This window comes from Ursus americanus, chromosome 5, assembly GCF_024610735.1.
Source record: "Ursus americanus isolate L20-20 chromosome 5, mUrsAme1.1.p, whole genome shotgun sequence".
NCBI lineage: Eukaryota > Metazoa > Chordata > Mammalia > Carnivora > Ursidae > Ursus > Ursus americanus.
The window spans coordinates 14,656,288-14,677,709 of record NC_142131.1 but is presented as its reverse complement, the minus strand read 5'-3'; the positions used below and the strand labels follow the sequence as shown (position 1 = coordinate 14,677,709).

Genomic DNA, 21,422 nt, shown 5'->3' with positions numbered 1-21,422 from the left:
TTTAAGGAGATGAAATGTGCCAGAAAATCCAATAAAGCAAAGAAATTTATGATGTCTTCATTAATTTATTAATGAAAATGTTAAGGAATTTTTTACAGATATGGCTTTTTGTATTTTTATTTGCCTACAAATAAAAAAGAGCACTCTACAAAACGTCCATCAACCAGTGAAGGGGCCTCGTGTAAACATAAAAGGGCAGGAACTGCGGCAAACTGAAGACCGCTTACCCCGTCTATAAAAGACTAGCCGCCATGCAGTTCCAGTTCATTATCAATATGTATCTAATCCATTAGTGCCCAAATTTTATTTTCCAAGAGGAACTAGAAATCAGGTTTTATATGAAGCCATTTACAAGCATTAGCAACTAGTTCAAAATATTTACTGTATCTGTGGGGCAGATATAACCAGCAGGCTGCCAAACTGCAACCTCTGATCCAGAGATTTTTGTCTGCTAACAATCTCAGTGTTTATAGCAAGTCTAACCTATGCATATAAAATTATTGATTCATTTGTATTCAATGTATCAGAACTATGAGCAAGTCAGAGCTAACCATGCAAAATAAGAGAATACACTGGTTTCTATGAGAAACATCTAACATAATTTGATCTAGGTGCCAAATTCAAATTAGTTACCTATAAAATGAAAATATTTCTAACTTCTCTAGATATAAATGTTAGCTGTAGAGCCTGGTATTGGGTAGTAAAACCATTAAAAATAAAAATAAGCTATTTGTGTCACACATGACCTGCTAGAACAAAGACTAATTTCTAATCACAGAGCATTTTGTAACCTGGCAAGAGGACGCCTTGCTTCGGACTTAGTCTCTTGCCTTGGTTTAGGGAGAAGTGACAACTTCTCTACTAATAAAGTACAAATTTACCTTCCAAATAAAATTTTGACCACTGTCCACCAATTTTTTAGTTATATGAAACATCTCTACTTGTTAAACAGCATCCTTGACTATATTGCAAAGGATTTTCATAGCAGAATTTAAAAGTTTAAAATGCAATAGCAAGTATTCTTTGCAATCAAGTGTCATGCTAAGAAAAAGGACTAATATTTCAAGTAATCCTAAACTCTTGTAAGTGGATAAGAAAATAATAATAATGAACAGACAAGTCATGGAAGAATACAATAATAAATGAAGATATGAAAAGACATTCAACCCATTAAATACAAATTAAAGGAACCCTTAGGTACCATTTGCAGACCACCAAAAATGAAGGTGATTGACAAGGCTGTTGAGAAATGTGTACTCCTATATTATTGGTGAGTCTATAAACTGGTACAGTGAGTAAGAGAGCAACTGGGAAACAACTATTAACATTTTAAAATGTATTTATTCTTTGACCCTGGAATTTTACTATTAGAAATTTATATTACAAAAAAAGGAAAGAAATTTATATTTCAGAGAATAAAAAACCTTCTAAAATGTGCAAAGATAAATGACAAAGGATGTTCATGACAGCACCATTTGTTACAGTAAAAACAAAGCAAAACAAAACAAAAAACCTGAAAACAACCTAAATATTAGCAAGTGATGAAATTAATGATATCACCAGATAAAAATGCTCTCCAACCCTTAAAAAGAACACGAGAAGATAGCCAAGATACGTTGGTAGGTGAAAAAACCAAGTTGCAAAGCAATATGGATGTGATCCCAACTGTGTCAAAAAATATTCTGAAATACGTTAAACAGAATATGCATACCATACAGTATGCAAAAAAAGTAGGAATTTACAACAAACATAGCAGTGACTGGATTATACTTTTGTTTTCTACATAAGAATTTATTATTTTTACATTATCATAATATTTTTTCCAGTAAAAATGTATTTTAAAAAATCACCACCACGGTAAAAATACTACTAGGCTGAAACAGTAACTCTCTGTAATGAACCAAACAATTTGTTATAGGAAGGGTTAAATTAGAAATTCATATAGAACAAGAGCCATGTCATCTCATTCATACCCATTTTTTACTCTATAGTTCTTTTTTCCTTGTAAGCAAAAATGCTCTAAATTGTGGTTCAAATAATAGTGTAGGATCAAGCCAAAGGCTCTGCAGAATGGACCTCTCTCATTGGTGGTGACGGGGTTGTACCACGTAGAAGTGAGAGTAATGCCAGAGGGTAGGAGGGGAATCAAAGGGTCTTCTGTCAGTGTTCTTGCTTGGAATCCCAAGTTGGGGTGTTCACAGATTTGCATAGGCTCTAGATGACCTGAGAGCTATGCCTAGAGAGAAGGTGGCTCCAGGTTTTGTAGGGCCTAAAGTTTATACAGTTTCGACTTACTGTTAATGTTCTGTCCTGATGAATTGGCGCCAAAGTCTGTAGGAATATTCCCGAAAGCCACGGCTACCTCAGGACAGCTGCGACTTACCTCCATACAGAAGTGATCACGAACAACATAAACATATCCCTCTAACCCAAATGTATCCCCATGTCAACTTTTCTTTTGCTGGATCCAAAGACGGCCATAGCCGCTCCAGGGGTACCTGACATCAATGGAAAGGGGAGTGGAGACAACGATCTTAATCAACGGTCTATTGTCGTTAAAATGTCCTACTTCTGCGAATTTTCCATCAACCTTGTAAACACCTGGCTAGGGCTCAATAAGTGAGGGGTCCTGGAGCTTAAGAGCTGTCATTTCACCACAAATTCACCTCTCCTCTGGGCCTCCCTCCCTCTGCATGTATTTTGCCATGGATCCAAAAAGATGACCAGGACAAACAATCCCCCTCGAGAGGCTCAATATGCATGGCACTTTATTCTACATCAAATACCAACGCTTACTCCCCTGGGAAATGTCAGACTTGTCTCCCACAAATACAGGAGGATGTTTGAACATCACAGAATCTGCAATGCAGATCCACCCTGTGGACTTGAGGCATAGGTTAGATCATCTCTGAGAGTTCTCAGTTTAGGCACCAACACGATCTGAACAGGTTCGGATAGTCCAAGGGTCCTGCTGCCTCCTAGTGCTTCCTGCCATTTCCTTCCTCTTGTCAAAACCTGCGCTGAGGTTTTTTTACACTGAGGACTAAACGGTAATGTTCAAAGGATTCTGCTTCCTCACTGAAGATGAAGGCCAAATTCCTCACCTTATGCTACAAAGGTGAGCACCTTCTCAGCCCCATCATGGGGTGGATATGCTCATCACCCGATAGTCAGGAGAGCAATAAGGCCCAAGGTCAAAGAAAAAGCATTCCCAGAGTTCCCTGGACATTAGCAGCTTTCCCTTCTTCTTAACAAATGTCTGCTTACTTCTACTGGTATCACCCATGATAGCAGCAAGTAGCACTCAAAAACACCAGGCGGAAACTTGATCTATAATACATACACATACGTATCTGTGTTTTTACCTTTGGAAGGGGGTCTCCAAACTTCTGTGAGATATTACTTTTTACATCTTTGCAGCCTCCATTCATTCAGGTGCTAGGCATTGGGAATACCTTATTGAGCAAACTAAACATGGACCCTGCTCTAAGGGAACTTATAGTCCAAAAATTAAACTTTCAAACACATGGGCAAGTAAAGAGTGTGATGGAACAACTGAGAGAAGAATTTAGGAAAATATGGGAAATCAGGCAAAGGGGTCTTCCAGAAGGGATACCTAAATTGAGACCTCTACCTCTATAAGCAGACACTAGGCAAGGGAGAGGGCCATGGTTGGTAGAGGAGGGGGCTCGGGAGATAGAGCAGCCCGGGCAAAGGCCCAGAGGCTAAGAGAATGGAACACATGCCAGGAACTGCAAGGTATGGTCAGAACCTAAAGAGTATGCCGTGGGAGGTGGGAGAGAAAGTTTGAGGAGGAAAATAATGAAAAGAAGGCTGGAGAGATTAGGGTGTCTGATCACAAAAGGCTTTATAACTCTTGAGAGGAACCTGGGCTTTATCTTCAAGACCTTGAGTAGCTTTGAAGGATTTTAAATAGGAGAGTGACAGTATCAGATTTGCATTTTAGAGAGATCCCTCTGGTTGTAGTGTGCAGAACACATTACAGACACAGCGTGGGAAGCAATTTGGATGGGAAAGGAGATAATGGAGAAGAGTGGAGATAATGAGCTCAGTTTTAAACTAATTAATTTTGAAGTATCTATGGGACTGTCCAAATGGAGGTACCCAGCGGTGATTGAGAAGTATGACCTGGAGCACGAGAGAAAGATCTAAACTGAAGATCTAGCATAGAAATAGTAATTGGACTTACGGACGAGGAAAGAAGAGACCACCTAGCGTTGGGAGGAGTGGGAGTGGAGGATATGAAGACTACCATGAGATACAGAATCAGAGGTGCATGGAAAATCCTGAGGATATGGGACACTGAGGGGACAAGAAGAGGAGGAACCTAGAAGTTTCTAGGTGACTATCTGAGGACAGTAACAGCGAAGCAGGAGAGGAAGTATCATCTTTTGAGGATTTCAGTCTTCCCTGTGAGTTCCTCTAGTAGATGGTATCAACTTGGAGTTCTTCCAGTAATGCTTTCAGACCCAGCATTAAATCCCCACTTATTGAAGAGGACCCTGTCCAAAAGTGGGTACATTACACAATTCAGTAGAACAGTTGTAAATGCTTTCCCGACTACCCTTCCAGCCATTAAAAAAAAAAAAAAAAAAAGTGTTGCATCTTTTCAGATGCAGAAATGGTGCTGAGCTCTTCCAGAGAGAGGAAGGATTGTTGTCAGGAAAAACATTAGACTGTTTTGGCCCCTGCCCAGTTTGGCATTTCCCTCTCCAGGAGATTAGAGGCACACTCATTTGTGGGAAAGATTTGTTATTTCAGATCTTTCCTTAAATATACAGTCATGAAATTTCCTAACTTCATAGACTAAATTTTCCATAAACCCATTCCTTGGTTCTGCTACTTCATTTTCAGAAGCTATTTACACATGTGATAAATGGTGTGGGTAAAAAATGACTGATGTGTTCAGCAGTATGTCAGAAACCAGGTCCTCTTTCACAGTCCCAAAAGACACAAACTGAGAAAACAGAAAAATAATTTAAACATCTATGCTGAGAAGTCTTGAGGAGTTTTGAGGTCTGACCTTAGTTTAAAACCAGTGTGCCACCAGTCACTACCTGTGTGACTTTGGATATGTTCTCTAACTTTGAAGTCTTAGTTTCCTCCCTTAAAATGGGGATAAAACACCTACCTTGTTATCAGAGACTTTTCTAAGCACTTTACCTGGACTAACTCATTTAATCCTCCAAAGAGATGTCTACTATTAAGGCACAGAGAGATTAGGTAATTTTTGTGAGGTTACACCACTAATCAGAGGTGCAGCCAGAATTTCAACTCATTAGTCCAGAGAAGAGCTCTTAAATATTCTACTGTATTATTTCTCTAAATATATGTAGACCATCTAATGTAGGATCTGATACGTAGTAGGTACTGTGCTTGATAATTGGTACCGATTAATAATAAACAGAGCTTTTGATTTTGATGGGAAAGACAAGTTCCATGATACTCTTTCATCCAACTCTGATTCGGATTAGTATCTAAAAATACTTGAGTTTATAAAGGTCCTTGCACTATGTATGAGAAGAAATACCCTGCCTGGCTTGCAATAATCTAGCAATGGACCAAAGCAGAAAGAAATATAAAATATAGATTTCTCCTGGAACAAAATTATAATGAGCAAGAATTCCTCTGCGTTAAAAGCATTTCTTTCTCTTGTCTCTGGGGAGGGAGGCTAACATAACGAAGAAACATTATAGACATTGACTGGAGGTGGGCAAGGTGCTGATGCCAACGTGTGGTGAAGCATATTTCCTCTGTAAGTTCTGGCTCTCAAAGCAAACCCAACAGCCATTACCGTCAGGTCAAAGTCATTAGTGTCCAACTGTCAGATGCTTCTCCAAAAAATAATGCACCGCTTTCACAAAGGAGACATTCAGGGATGGACTTCAAGTGGGTGGGGGCCTTTACGGAGACATGTGAATGGTGGTGGACAAACCTACTTCTGCAACTCAGAACAACTCCTATATCAAGGAATCTGTCTAGTCCTTATGCCTAAAGTCCACTGCTTAGCACTTAAAGGCTTTTAAGTATTCACACCACCAACATAAAACCCTTAGAAAGGAACAAAAACACACCCAGGGGCTTTTATCAACTACCTCCTCTGCAGGGATTAGTTGAAAAGTAAGTAAAACAAGGTCTTTACAAAATTAACCAAGTGCTAGTTACCTAAGACATGTGGAAGGCCAAAAGAAAGTTCATTGAAGAGAGATTAATAATGCCAAAGAGAAAACCAAGGTTCGGCACTTGTGATGTTATCAAGAACAAACTGAAACAATTAGCTCACTGCCAGTCTCAGTTTCTATTAAGTTCAAAGTCGAACGAGTGGAGTACTCCTCATCATTGCACAGGTTTAAGTTTGCAAATAAAGCTGGGGGAAAAATAAATTTTCCAAGTTAGTCTTTTGGAGGAATTTCCTTTCTCCTAAGATTCTGTCTAGAATTCAGATAGTGGCACTAGGTAAATGGCAGTATCAGAATACAACTTGGCAGGATAACCGAGTCAGTCCCAATGGCATACTTCAACTCACTGACATTTGAAGTGTCAGGAGCTACTACAAAATTAGACAATAGTATTGGACCTGACCTTGGGGGCCTGATTCTATTTACTTAAGAATACAGAGAAAAGTAATATCTCTGAGCTTCCTTTTTTTTTTTTTTTATTGGTCTGTAAAATGAGGATAGTATCTACTGTAAAAAATGATGTGAGCCTTCAATGAGGTAACGGTGTGGGAGAACCTGGCACATAGTAGGCACTCTCTCTATCCCCGCCCGTGCATATGCTTGGTTGCCGAAGCCCTGGCGGGCAATGACGACCGCCTCATAAGCACAGAAAGCCCCTCTGCTGATGCAAGCGACAGTGCCAGGATGCTCGCGATGCCGGATCTTATTTGGCTTTGTTAGAAGCTGCTTGACTTGCGTGAAATCTTATTCCTGCCTACATGTTTCCCAATGTTCACAAAGTCTTCACCACTGCTGATCATAAATCTGATTCTAGCGAGTTAATAAATCATTCTGAGCCTCGCCCTTAGACAGAGAAGCCTTCCAACCACATATAAATAGCACTTGTTCTGAGGTACTATGGAGTTGGCCGCAGGCAATTCAGAAATAAATACTGAAGCTGCTTATGACAATATAAATTTGCCTTCTCAGCAGTATATTTTCTCTCTAATCTCCTTCTTTGCACACGAAAAATCTTCCGCTCCAGCTGGCTTTTCTCTTGTGCCCAGAAACACATAACTCAGTCTGCAAAGATAGAACCTGTAACCGTATCTTTTTTTCCACACCACCTGACTTTTTAGGCTAATTTCCAAACTTTTGGAGCCAGCAAATAATCGTTTTGTAAAGACTGTCTGTACTCTATTTCTTGATCTATTAAACAGAACAATTAAGATTAGAACTTTAAAGCCTGTATATAGTGGTTTTTCTAGAAAATATGCCACATAGTTTAGTATCAGGCAATTAAACTATGCGGCATATTTTCTCCATAGAGAAAGCAATCACTATAATTTTGTATGATCAAAGGGGAGGAAATGGCATTTAAAAAAGGCAGGGTCTTAGAAACTCAAGTTACTTAAGCCACCTGGGAGTCAGATAAACAATGTGCTTATTTTATGTAATGTGGGTGCTCTTTCTGTATGACGTATAACTATTTGGCACGTGGAAGGCACGTGTGATTACACCCAACCATTCATAGATGCTGCTTTCCATTACAATATGCTCTGAGTGGAGGTTTACTTTCCTTCTCAGAGTCTTACTACCTACAACTGATTAACTACTTTTTTACAGGGAGGCCTCTTTGGAAAAGGGTCCTACCCTCAGGTTTGCAAGCACAAGGGGGGCCCTCCGTTTAGTGGAAACCAGAGTTGCTGCTTCACAGGTGCTGCACCAGCTCATTTTGGACCTAGAAAACTTTGATGACCTTAAAATAACAGATTGCTGCCATTAGATATCTAGCTCAAGGCCCCGGCTTTATAAATTTACAGAAAATTAAAGGCCAAGACACAAGACTTCACCAGTTACATACCCATTAAATACTAAAACACACCACTTAGGTTTTGTGAGTATAATTTAATGCAGTTCTTTTAAGGAGAACGAGAGTGAAGGACTTGATCAACTATATGGTGATACTGTGCTGAAAGCAGCATGTTAGTGAGAATAATTCAGCTACTGTTACAGAAATAAACAGCTACGTATTCTTAAGAGTCAAATACTTATGCCATTTATATTTTCACAGTAAGCATTTTTAATAACTCCACATCTTTATCTGATGACCCCTTTTTGGGGCAACAATTAAGATGATAATCCCCAATTTCAGTGATCTAGTGAAATTCAAATTCAGAGGAATGTATATTCATTTTAACAATATCCACAGTGAGCAATGCACTCATTTTCTATGCTGCCATCACAAATTACCACAAACTTAGTGGCTTAAAAACAAGATAAATTTATTATCTTACAGTTCTGTCAGTCAGCTATCCAACATGGGTCTCAGCAGGTGACAATCAAGGTGCCAGACGGGCTGCATCCCTTTCGGGGAACTCCACTGGAAAAGTTGCCTTGCTTTTTCCAGTTTCTAGAGCCTGCCTTTATTCCATGGCTGGAACCACCTTCCTCCATCTTCAAAGCCAGCAAGGTCGAACCTCTGACCTTCTGTCACTCTCGGAAAGGCTCTCTACTTTTAAGGACTTCTGTGATTAAACTGGGTGCATTCAAATAATCCAGGACAATCTCTCCATGTCAAGGTCACATTTGCATAGCCCCTTCGCCACATATTCTCAAGTTCTGGTGATTAGGCATGGCACTTTTGGGGAACCATTATTCTGCCTCACATAGAAGCAGAAATAGCAAGATAAACATTTCTTTATTGCCCATCTTCTCTTCAGAAAAATTAATATAATTTAAATATGTTTTTATAATAGGGACAATATACAGGGGAAGTATGTAGCCCAAATGAACTTTTGTACTGATTCAAACTCAGGAGAGATGATGACACACAAATTATTTCAACACTCCAGTGATGTAATATGAAACCCAACCCCTTTTCCAAGGGATACTCCAATTTTAATTATCCCTCTCCTGGCACCCTATCCCTTCATTAAAACAAATCGGTATTTTCAATTCTAAATTGAAAATACAAGAAAAAAGGATTTCAAATGTTTCATAATAGCTGTTTGTTAAAGAGATCCTATTCTTAAGTTCCCTCAAAACACTCTGAGGTCTAAAGATAACTTAGCATTTTTTAAAAAAAATTATAGTTTTACAGGATATTTTTTTAGGTCCATTAGAATTTAAAACACTGCTATTCAAAAAGTTCCTATTTTAGTCAGCCCAAAGGAGGGAAAACCCATTATTATATGGCAGAGGGACAGCTAGACACCCTGAGTGGATTTTCAGTGCAAAAGATCTTAAGTGACTCTATTTTCGAAAACAAAAATAAGGTATATACTCTAACGGGAATTTTCTGACTTTTTACCTTCTCCGTATAAAAAGTCTTAAAAAGGGGCGCCTGGGTGGCGCAGTCGTTAAGTGTCTGCCTTCGACTCAGGGCATGATCCCAGCATTCTGGGATCGAGCCCCACATCGGGCTCCTCCACTGGGAGGCTGCTTCTTCCTCTCCCACTCCCCCTGCTTGTGTTCCCTCTCTCGCTGGCTGTCTCTCTCTGTGTCAAATAAATAAATAAAATCTTTAAAAAAAAAAAAGAAGTCTTAAAAAATACATATATGGGTAGATTATTGTACTTGTATCTGATATACAAATGTATCTTTCTAATGCAAAAAACAAAACAAGAAAAACCTCTCCTGCAAATTGATGATCAGTTTATAACCAGCAGCTGAGTCTACACATGCGCATCTGAGAAGCTTTCTGTCCATTAGCAACTAAAGTGGAAGAAAGGAACACCTGTAGAGAGACAAGGGTCAACTATGCCAAAACAAATTCCACATTTTTAAAAGTGGGCAAAAACTGAAACAGATCTGCAAGTCCCTCTGACTCATATATAAAATATGCTTCTTTTTGTGTTCTTTTTAAATGTCCCCAAAACAAGTACCATACTTTTCTATGAAGCAACAGAACACATATCTTTTCATATTCATATATTACATATCAGTAAATATTTACCTAATGTTTCAGAGTAGTTTTTTTTTTTTTTATGCTAGTTTAGGTAACCATATCTTTAATTCCCTTAATGCAGAATCTGAGTATTTCTGTCCAATCCTATTCTGTGTAGCTTCCCAAATGAAAGGAAGTTTGTCAGCTCATTTTGTAAACTGAAAAAAGAGCATAGCATTTTAAACTAAGGTGTTTTTTTTTTTTAATCCTGATCAGAAATTAATGCAAGGGACATTCTAGAAATATGACAAGTGATCCCAAACAAATAGATTGTGTTCTGAAAGTTTACTCATAAACTAAAATATATTTTTCTCACAGAAAATGATTATCAGATGTCTAGCTAGACTATAAACACCTAATTAATCAATAAGAGCCAAATGGTGGATAAAAATTAGCAAAAATGCACTATAACTCTCAAATAAAGAAACACCTAATATGAATGCTAAATATTGACACTTCTGGAAATAACTTTTAATGTAATTTCTCTAAACTTACATATAAAATGAAAGGAAATTTTGGCTACTTTAAAGTTCCTAGAATCTGGTAACACTGATTCCATTTCAGGTTTTTACTTGCTTTAAGCATGCTGTTTAGCACTATTTTCCTTTACTTACTAGGATTAAATGACTTAGCATAGGTCTGGCATGAAGTAAGCTCTGTAAAAATCATATGTTTATGATTTGAGCCTCACAATAACTAGGCAGTAATTTTAAGAGAAGATAACAAAGAAAAGAGAAGATGTGTGTACATCCATGCAAAAAAGAATTACCTGAGATGGTATTAACTATCGTGTTTTTGAACCTTCCTTTCTAGAAAACCTGGGTCTGAGGTCCTCGGAGGCCAGAACCAGGCAACTTAGTCAAAAGGTCACTCCTTGGCTACAGCCCTGGAGCAAAGGCTAAGCAAGTCCACACTGTAGGAGAAAGTAACCTTGTGAAGCAAGTGACACCCCAGAAAGCAGATGGAAAACAAGAACTGACTCATAAGCATTTAAGCAGATAGATCCAGCCCATTCTGGGGTAAAGGCTAAATAAAGTGCTTTCCAGAGGAAGCAGGAGGGCACAGGCACCAGAGAGGCATATGTAACCTTTTGCAGCTCATGTCTGGCTAAGTCTGTGGGCCAGGCTGTTAAAAGCATTGGATCAGTTGGACAGTTGTGAAGATAAGGAAGAAATGGGCAGAGAATGGCAAGTGCTTGATCCTGTTAAAGAAAAAAGTAAAGGGAAGAATCATCATTGGATTAATCCAGTGGTTCACCAACCTGAATGAACATTAGAATCTCTTAGGCATGCCTTTATAATGCAGAGTCCTAGGCCCTTATCCTTAAAGATTCTGATTGCATAGGTCTGAATGATGATAATATTCAGCCAAATTTGGGAATTCATCAAATTATAGTTAGTTCAGTAGATTAACCTCTGGAGTAAAATTTAATTACAGAATATTATCAATTTATATTATCTTACAGAATAACACCATAAAGCTGATTTAGAAAAACTACATACATAAAGTCTACAATCACACATTTTCACACAACAAATAATATGTGTAAATATCTGAAAATATTTTTAAACCCACAAATCCAAAGTAAGCAACATATAGTTTTTTCAGATATATAAAAGTTTAAAAAACTAAAATAGGTAAATGTGCTTTCAAGTCTAAAATTTGAAATTTAGAAATTATATCTGATATTAATACTATAAAGAAAGACACTATGTTTTTTATTTCAGAAGGTTCAAGTCTTTTCATCCTCATTGAAGAAACTACATGATTGATTAAACACTGTCAGCATTATTTTCCAAAATTTTCCATTAATTTTTTTAATGCAGCCATACACCTGAGAGTTTTGAATTATACAAACATATCCATTAGCAGTCTAAGACTTACCAACATTTACATTACACTTCTTCAACAGAATCTGAGATGAACCACTAGTAAAATAGGCTATAAGATTATTTAGATGTTATGATGAGTTGGTCTGCTGAACTCCAGAATTCACAGAAGAAATTACATCTTTCAATTTATTTTTTAACAAGTAAAATTCTGCACTGTGCTAATCTGCTTTTGCATATTATTTGGAAAATGGCTACTAAGCTTTATTGTAAAGGGGTACAAAAAAATCCTATGCACAATGCAAGATGGGGAAAAGAATGGTTTACAAATTACTGATGGACACCTAGGGAATCATGTTTTTTCCTTTCATTATGGACTTCTCACAATCAAACACATTTTTCAAATTAAAGTTATATTAAGAGTTTTGGGAAAATTAAATCCCTAGCTTAAGAACTTAAGTGTCTTTAGATTTAAAATAGAAATGGATGATCATTAACTATGGTTTCTAAAATGGTGCTTTGGGGAAAAGTCTTGATTCATTGATTCTTTCTAATAACTTTTTCTTTGCTTGCTTACTATAAAATAACATACTGTTACTCTGAGGACAATTTCTGATTCAATTCCAATGCTCTTGTATCTCCATGAGTTTTGGCATTGTTTACCAGCACCTATGGGAAATCACATATAGGAACATTAGTATTTTATTAACAATAACTATATTTAAATTCACAGAAGCCAAGTATGCCAAAAGGCAGCAAGCAACATCAAACACCACAAGAAAAAGTGACTGTGTGCAATCTTTTCAGTCATTTTTGCTGAAATAAATCGCTTAGCCAAAGCCAACATCAAAGATAAGCACAGTTTATTCAAGTGCTCAATTAGTATGGATGCAACATTTTGACTGTTACCCTTCGTCAGTATTGTATAAAATTAAAGTGGTGGTTTTGTTTACAATACTGTCATCCCTAAACCCTTACCTGAAAGAACACTTTATACACAGAACTGTGCAAGTGATACTCCTCTCCTTTATTATTTTTTTTTAAAGATTTTTATTTGTTTATTTGAGAAAGAGAGTGAGCGAGGAAGAGAGAGAGAACGTGAGCAAGGGGTGGGGGGAGGCAGCAGGGAGGCAGACTCTCCGCTGAGCAGGGAGCCCGGTACGGGGCTCTATCCCAGAACTCCAGGATCATGACCTGACCCGAAGGCAGACACTTAACTAACTGAGCCACTGAGGCGCCCCAATACTCCTCTCCTTTAAAACCAAATATTAGAATTGAGGTTCTAGATTCTAGGCTCTATCAAGAAACTTTGCAAGGTTTTCACCAGTTCCATAAACTATAATATTTAATTTCGGTTGCTCATTTGATTACTAAAACTTTTTGCTTGTTCATTTTTGAACACTGTGAAGGGTCCCAGATTTTGCTCTACTTGTAAGCTAACAAGTTAGCCTGCACAGTTTCATGGATACTGCCAAAAAACACGGTTCTCCTGGAACAGAGACAAAGGTCTATATCACTCATGGTGTAACATGAGCATCAAGACATTTACATTTTATTCCCCTTGGCCCCTAAGACTCACATGGGTGACATGATGAAAGTATATAGATTCCCATATCCATACTGGTTTGCATTACAAGAGAGGAACCCTGCACCTAGGAGACCGGAATCTTTTATAATGGGCCTACCCTTTGCTCTGGAGGGAGACACTTGCGTCTGTCTTCCAAGGCTCCCTATAAAAACATCCTTGAAAAGACAGTCTGGAACAAAGAGCAGTCAGGCCATCTGCTCACAGGATGCTTAGAAATGCAAGAAAAGCATGGAGAACTGTCTACAACAGTCACAGAAGTTCTTTTTGGTTTGCAATATGTTAATTAAAATCCCTTTCTTCAAGCATTGTTTTTGTTAATATTTCTTAAATATTGTAAGTTTCACTGAAAGGCAAACAATACTTCAAATGCTTTAGATATTTAAAAAGCTTCTCATTAACATTCATTGTATTTTGTAAATTGTAAGCTCAAGTTAAGAGAATCTTAGCCTATATGTTTTATATACTCTACCTTTTTAAAAAGAATTTTAGATACGCATACATATATGTTTGTGTAGATACCAGAGCTATCCCATGAGGAGCAGAAACTGTCACATGCATCTTACAGAAGAGACAAGTAAAATAATATTTCCAAAGATAATATCAAGATCCCATTAAATCCTGCTACTTCCAAACCTATCCTACATATTTGCCTCCAGTGCAATGGTCATAGAAAAATACCACAACCAGCACCTAGCACCTTTGTCTAACTATTTTATTCCACATATCACATTATGAGAATGTACTTCCTACAGGTTAAATCAGTGGTTCTCAACGAGGGGCAATAACTGGTGTCATCTGAGATGTCTAAAACATTTTTGGTTGTCACAAGCTGGGTGGAGGGAGGAGGACAGTGCCACTGGCACCCGGTGCTTAGGGTAGTTAGGAATGCTGCTAGATACCCTATAATGCACAGGACGGCAACCCTCATCCCTCCTCCAACAAAGATCCAAAATGAAATATTGTAAATAAAACCAGTGCCTTACATCAATAAGCTCGTAGTCATTTTTGGCATGTAAGTGTCTCAGCAGATACCAACGTGCAGTTGATACAATAGACTTGGGATACCCAGGCTGATACACCACTCTTTCCAAAAGTCGCCGTGTCTCTCTGAAAAGGATACTTACATTTAGTCCAAAGCATCTAAATTAACATAAGATATTTCATATACTAGTCTCACACACATTATCTTTCTCATTCTTTTGCACACACGTGGTACTGATACTTTCATGAAATAGAATAAAGGTAATAATAATGGCTAACAATTATTAAGTGTTTATTATGTGTTGGGTACTATGCTAAGTATTTTACACATATGGTCACATTTAATATTCGCAACCTTGTAAGGTCAGGTTGCTGTCACTATTCTCGTTTTGCAATTAGTAAATTAAGGCTCATTCCAAATAGAGGAGAAAGGCTCCTATTTCATGAGCACTTCTGAATGCTCTATGTAGCTCTAATCCTTTTTGAAAACAGACTGAAAACAAATCCATAAACAATAAAAAGATAATCTACACCAGAGTCAAAGTGTATAATATTAGGCTTTTTAGTATACGCTTTAACGGACGTGTACAATATGTAAACCCATGTAATAAAACGCTGATTTGCAATTGTGTTCTAAGTTTTTCTTTCCTTATTTACTAACATCTATGACTCCAGAGACTTCCGTACTAATAGATACAACACAAATTGTGGTAACTTCAAAAGTCCTGAATAAGAGGATCTTATAAATAGGAATTGGTCTGAATGGCAAAAATTAACAAGACAGGAAACAATAAATGTTGGAGAGGATGTGGAGAAAGGGGAACCCTCTTACCCTGTTGGTGGGAATGCAAGCTGGTACAGCCACTCTGGAAAACAGTATGGAGGTTCCTCAAAAAGTTAAAAATAGAGCTACCGTATGACCCAGCAATTGCACTACTGGGTATTTACCCCAAAGATACAGATGTAGTGATCCGAAGGGGCACCTGCACCCCAATGTTCATAGCAGCAATGTCTACAATAGCCAAACTGTGGAAGGAGCCAAGATGCCCTTCAACAGATGAATGGATAAAGAAGATGTAGTTCATACATACAATGGAATATTACTCAGCCATCAGGAAGGATGAATACCCACCATTTGCATTGACATGGATGGAACTGGAGGGGATTACGCTAAGTGAAATAAGTCAAACAGAGAAAGACAATTATCATATGGTTTCACTCATATGTGGAACATAAGGAATAGCATGGAGGATATTAGGAGAAGGAAGGGAAAACTGGAGGGGGGGAGATTAGAGGAGGAGATGAACCATGAGAGACTGTGGACTCTGGGGAACAACTGAGGGTTTCAGAGTGTGGGGTGGTGGGGGGATGGGTTAGCCTGGTGATGGGTATTAAGGAGGGCACGTATTGCATGGAGCACTGGGTGTTATACACAAATAATGAATCATTGAATACCACATCAAAAACTAATGAAGTACTGTATGGCGACTAATATAATACAATAAAAAATAAAAATATATTAATTTAAAAAATAGTAATTGGTTTAAAGCAGAAACTAAAGAACTTGTCTTGAAGATGTTTCTACATACGAATCACATAGTAAGTACAGTTTTTTTCTTTGTGTGTATGTTGACTTGGGATGATTTTTGGTGGGGATAAAAATTATAGGAGGTATTAACAGATTACAGGGAGGTAGAGGTTAAGGCCCACTAAGTCACCCACACTGAGCTGCAGGAGAAAGTTCATTAGGAAGGATAAATTATAGCCTAAAACATTTCTTGGTCAAATTAGCCATACAAAAAACTGACCAAAAGTAAATAAATAATAAATGGTGCTGGAATTGCTGATTAGTCATAGCCTTAATCCTTCCTTCACTCCTATTTTGAGATGCTGATGTGACCTTTGCAACCTATTTATATTAAGCTCTTTGTCTACAATGTCTATCGTGTTGCAGTAACATAATGCTCCTAAACCACTGTTTTACTTACAGTTGCTCTGTATTATGTGTAATATCCATTAAAGCTAGATATTATTCTCAGAATTTTAAAATATTCTTGCTTGGTTTTTCATCCACATGATCTTTAAGTAATTTTTTTCAAATTTATTTCTGACCCCGTCCCCATCCTCCAAAAAAAAGATCACTAAAATTTGTATATTTTAATCTCAGAAGCTTTGGGTTTTTCTAGATATAAAAACCTCATTATTTATAAACATATTTCTGTCTTCTCAATATTCATTACTTTTTTTCATAGCTTAGTACCTTGCATAAACTTAATTCAATCTAGCCTTGAACTTCAGTATTTTTTATTTTGTTTCTAGAATCCACATTATACTGTTGGTGCATCCAGAGACAGCAAATCTCCAAGCCCTTCTTCACTTGAAATGCTGTCATGCCCAAACTCTCATATTCTATATCTGTGTACCAAATTATTTTTTGTAAAACAAATGTAAGACTATTTTCTTCCTTACTTGGTTACTTCAACAGCCTTTCCAAAGTAGTTAACAGATAAATGAATAACACCAAGTTTGTTACGCTAACTCTAAATCTTTGTTTCCTTGAGGGACTGAAAGTGAAGAAACATTTCCAAGAAAAAAAAAAGGCAACAAGAATTCTTCATACCTTGCCCCCATTTTGCGGTTGAATTGTAACAAAGCTTGTAAAAAGACAGCCAATGGACAAAAGCAAAGTTTCAAGGCCTCAGTTGTAGCTTCTTGAACCAAAGATGACCAGTGATCATTGGAAATATTAGCCTGTAAAAATATAAGACAGATATTAAATTGAGGCTTTCAACATGTTTACCTTAAAAGAATGAAATTCAACTCTCATTTTATTAAGTGCCTACTTGTCCAAGTCACCTTGTAAATGCTACAGAGGCCACTGTTCTACAGAATGATTACAATCTGATTCCTGCCCTTAAAAAGCTACAGAACAGGGCAGACCGGAAAAAAGAAAGGTTTCAAAGAGGAATATTACTTAAAAAACACTAAAATATTTCTTAAAAGAAAATGCACTATTCTACTATATAGGTGTATGAACTCTACGAGTCACTAAGCTCCTGGGATCTACCAAATATACACAACTCAATTTAACATGACTCTTTAATTGGTAGTGATAAATTCCCACATTTCAAAAATTATCGAAGGAGAGAGAGAGGGCTGAAATTAAATATTTTAATAAAATCCCAAAACAGAAAAAAGGTACAAAGCAGATCAATCAAACTCATCAATACTGAGAACTTTTTAAAGAATTCTACTTTATAAGGAAAATGTGAAGGTACCTATACATCACTTATGTTGCAAGCTTTAGTTTCTTACAACATGTACTGACTCAGAAATAACAGATAAGTATGTTCCTAAGAAACAATAAAGTGAAGATAAAATGGTGAACAGTCTGCTGAATTCCGTTAGAAGAAAAATGCACTTAAAATCTTTCATTAAAAACTTCAAACTTTCACTAAAAACTAAGATTTCATATTTACAGGTATCTAGAGTACACATTTTAATAAAGTCAATAGGATGAGTTAATACCTAGTCCATTTCAAACACTAAATTATAAAAAAGAATGTTAGAGCAATAAACTGAGTGCAGTACAGGCAATAATGTGTGTAATCAAGAAAGAGGAAGCTATAAAGATAATAAATTTGAAAATAAATTGTAAGGCATCTTCTATAAAGATGGAAGCAATGAGACCTTGGGTACATTTGGCAAAGAAAATAAGGCAAAGCTCAAAAGTAATAAAACTATTCCTAATATATTTTTATTTTTCATATTATTTTTTTAAAAGATTTAATTAATTTATTTATTTTAGGGGGGGAGCAGAGGGAGAGAGATGGGAAAAGAATGTTAAGCAGACTCTGCGCTAAGCGCAGAGCCCAACACAGGGCTCCATCTCGTGATACCAAGATCATGACCAGAGCCAAAACCAAGAGTCGGACACTCAACCAACTGAGCCATCCAGGTGCCTCATTCCCAATAATATTTTTAAAAACCAAGAGCACAGAACTCTCACTGGTTGCTTTTATGATGTACTCTCATATAAAATATTCTATAAAGTTAGCTCAAAGATTATTATATAAGGAAAAAGTGTCTCTATGTACCTGGTATATTAAACAACAGAATGCACATTTTTGTCTTCCACTGTGTCTTTAAAATTTATTATATGAAGAAGTACTTTTCCTCTGTCCCTGGATGTATATTACAGTAGGCTCCACGATTCTGATACTTATTTTTCTTAGAGTCATCACAATCTTAATTAGAATATCTTCTTCCTTTCAATACTTCAATCTTCACTCAAAGGTAGTATTTGCATCCTGCCCCACCACAGCTCCCAGATGGGGTCTGGTTACGGATAGCAGCAGATGGCTTGCTCCTCGTCCCAACCTTCACCTTTCCTTGCTAACTGTACTTTCAGACAGCTACTGAAATGCCAGAAGTCTGTGTTTGACTGCTGCCACTGTACGAGGATGCCTTGCTCTCTAGGCCTGATATTTCAATCTCTTTTTCTCATTCAGGCTTTCCTGGCTTTATCAGAGACTCCCAATTTCATGGGTAGTCTCTTATCTGCAGGACCAGCTATGTAATCTGTGGAGCCGAATGTAAAATAAAAATGCATGGCCCTTTGTTCAAAAATAATTAAGAATTTCAAGATGCTGGAGAGCATTAAACCAAGTGAGGAGCCCTGAGCAACTGCATCGAATGCATGCCTGTGAAGCAGTCCTACTCATCTGTAGTTCCACTAACCTGGACAAATGTACTCTGTTTCACTTACTCTCCACATCCTCTAAGCAACCTGGAAACCTGTAGTTTCCTTTTTGCCGAGATCCCATCACTCCTCTAGGAGGCCCTACTGGATAGGATCTAAGATACCTCCTATGCCAATCCATTTACGCACTGGCCCCGCTCATTCCGACAAACTCTAGGAGTGCTGCCAAACCCATGTCACAGCAACTCTCCTTCACTCCCTCCATGTTGTACCCAAGCATACACTCTTACCCACCTTTGGGATTCACCCACTGCAGACCACTCCCTGCCAGGGCATGTGCTCACTTTCCAAACACCTCTTTTCCTCTATCCTAACACAGCAGGTGGAGAGCCACAAGCTCCTGAGGTTATGTCATACCTGTCTATATGCTTCTAGACATGTGCCTCCAGGACCTCAGAGGCCACACAGCAAAACCTCCCTTTCTCTGACAGAATTCAGACAGATTCTTTTTTTAAATTAATTAATTAATTAACTCACTCTTCATCTGTTTATCCCATAATCAGTTACCTTGGAGGATGAAGCCCAATTGTGTACAGACTAAGAGCAAAAAATACACACTTTCTCCCTTCCTCACATTTGTGGGCATCTGTGTGTGGAAATGTGCCATACAGATGGGGGAGAAACAGAACAGCTCTCTCCAAAAAAACTTCTGCATAATCCTTCTCCAACTTCTAATCCTTTTATAGCTTCCTTACGGGTTAGGTTTCTACTCACTTTGGAAGTCTGTACCTTGACTTGTATTTCACTTTGGAATCTATTATCTCTGAAATCTAGTATTTAATATCTTAGCTGAACCTCTCAGTTTAATATCCTAGTCCTATATTACCACACATACAGGAGCCTCTCATAAAAGTGTAACTTTACCATACTCATCTTCTGTACACTGCCAGCTGTTTACCACAGAAACGTGGCATCTCATATTCTTCTACAAAAACTGCTGGGTGTCAAATGTTACAATAAGAACAAATTAGACGTGAACAGTGTTTGAAGGTTTACAAAGGCATTTGTAAATGTTATTTCATTTGATATTCAACCCTGTAACAAGGCAAAGTAGTAGTATTATCTCTACTCCTACAGGAAAAAAAAAAGGCTCTAAACAGCTTAATTGGCTGAAGTTTTCACGGGGAATACATGGTAGAACCAGAACCAAAGGAACTAGAGAGAATATTATTTGGCTGTAGTGGCTGATGGGAGGAGATGGGGTACATATGGGTATTACTAAACTGCAAGCTAATTTCCTCACTGTAAAACAGGATTACCGTGAATATGAAATAAGTTAATATGTGTAAAGTTCTGTTAACAGTAGCACAGGCTAAGCACCATATGTTTGCTATTGTTATCGCTATTGTTTTATTCCAGGTCAGATTTAATTTCCAAACATTAGAACAGATAAAATACATACCACCAAATAAAAATATTTATCAACTAACAAATAATAAGTTAGACTACACGGGTATCAACTCCAGTACACATATTCAAGAGACCAAAAGGTACTATGTGTAGCTTCCATAGCTCCCCAGCCATCAATGTCTCAAAGACATTTGTTAAACATAAATATGGGGCACACAAAACAAAACAAAACATTTGATGGCCTACAATTACCATTAACCATCATTTCTTTTCACTCAAATCACCAAAAATTTGACAACTATTATTATTTATACATTCACTGAAAAACCATTTATTGCAGAGCTCCTATGTACGGGGCAGAGTGGTAAAGCAAGGATGCAAAGATGACCAAAACAGGGCCCCTGACCTAAGGAGCTCTTAAATGTGTTCTATAGTGATAGCACCACAGCTGAAAAAATTTCCTAATCCTTAAATATCTTTGTCAGAAAGCTTAGTTGAATCAAGAAAATAACATTGGCAATGGATTACTATGGCAAAAGCATGAATTAATTCAGGCCTACCTAGGACAATTTCTTCTAATCATATAAAACACAGAATGACAGTTTATCTCTTAATTACAGAAGCCACATGCATATGATAAAAAATTCAAACACTATCAAAAGATATAAAATGAAAACTTCTTCTCTATCATTTCTTTAAAGACCCTGTGCTATTTTCCAAACTGTCATTAACTTTCTTTTTTTATCTATGTACCCATAAGCATGTGCACACAAACACAATACAT

At 37.4% G+C, this 21,422-nt stretch overlaps 1 protein-coding gene across 4 annotated transcripts in view; it reads right to left on the bottom strand.

The window, feature by feature from the left end:
* Nucleotides 1-8,443: 8,443 nt before the first annotated feature.
* Nucleotides 8,444-21,422, bottom strand: part of SKIC3 (SKI3 subunit of superkiller complex) — an 80,279-nt gene continuing 67,300 nt past the window's right edge. For 3 of the 4 annotated variants that reach the window (XM_045796257.2, XM_045796255.2, XM_087861970.1), the window contains 3 exons: nt 17,147-17,277; nt 14,529-14,652; nt 12,197-12,626 (listed from right to left, as the gene is read on the bottom strand). In XM_045796257.2, coding sequence (XP_045652213.1) covers nt 12,552-12,626; nt 14,529-14,652; nt 17,147-17,277 — 330 coding nt within the window. In that variant the 3' untranslated portion in view covers nt 12,197-12,551. Of the gene's footprint in view, nt 11,330-12,196; nt 12,627-14,528; nt 14,653-17,146; nt 17,278-21,422 lie in introns of those variants that run through there. The other variant, XM_087861969.1, reaches the window with a different exon arrangement.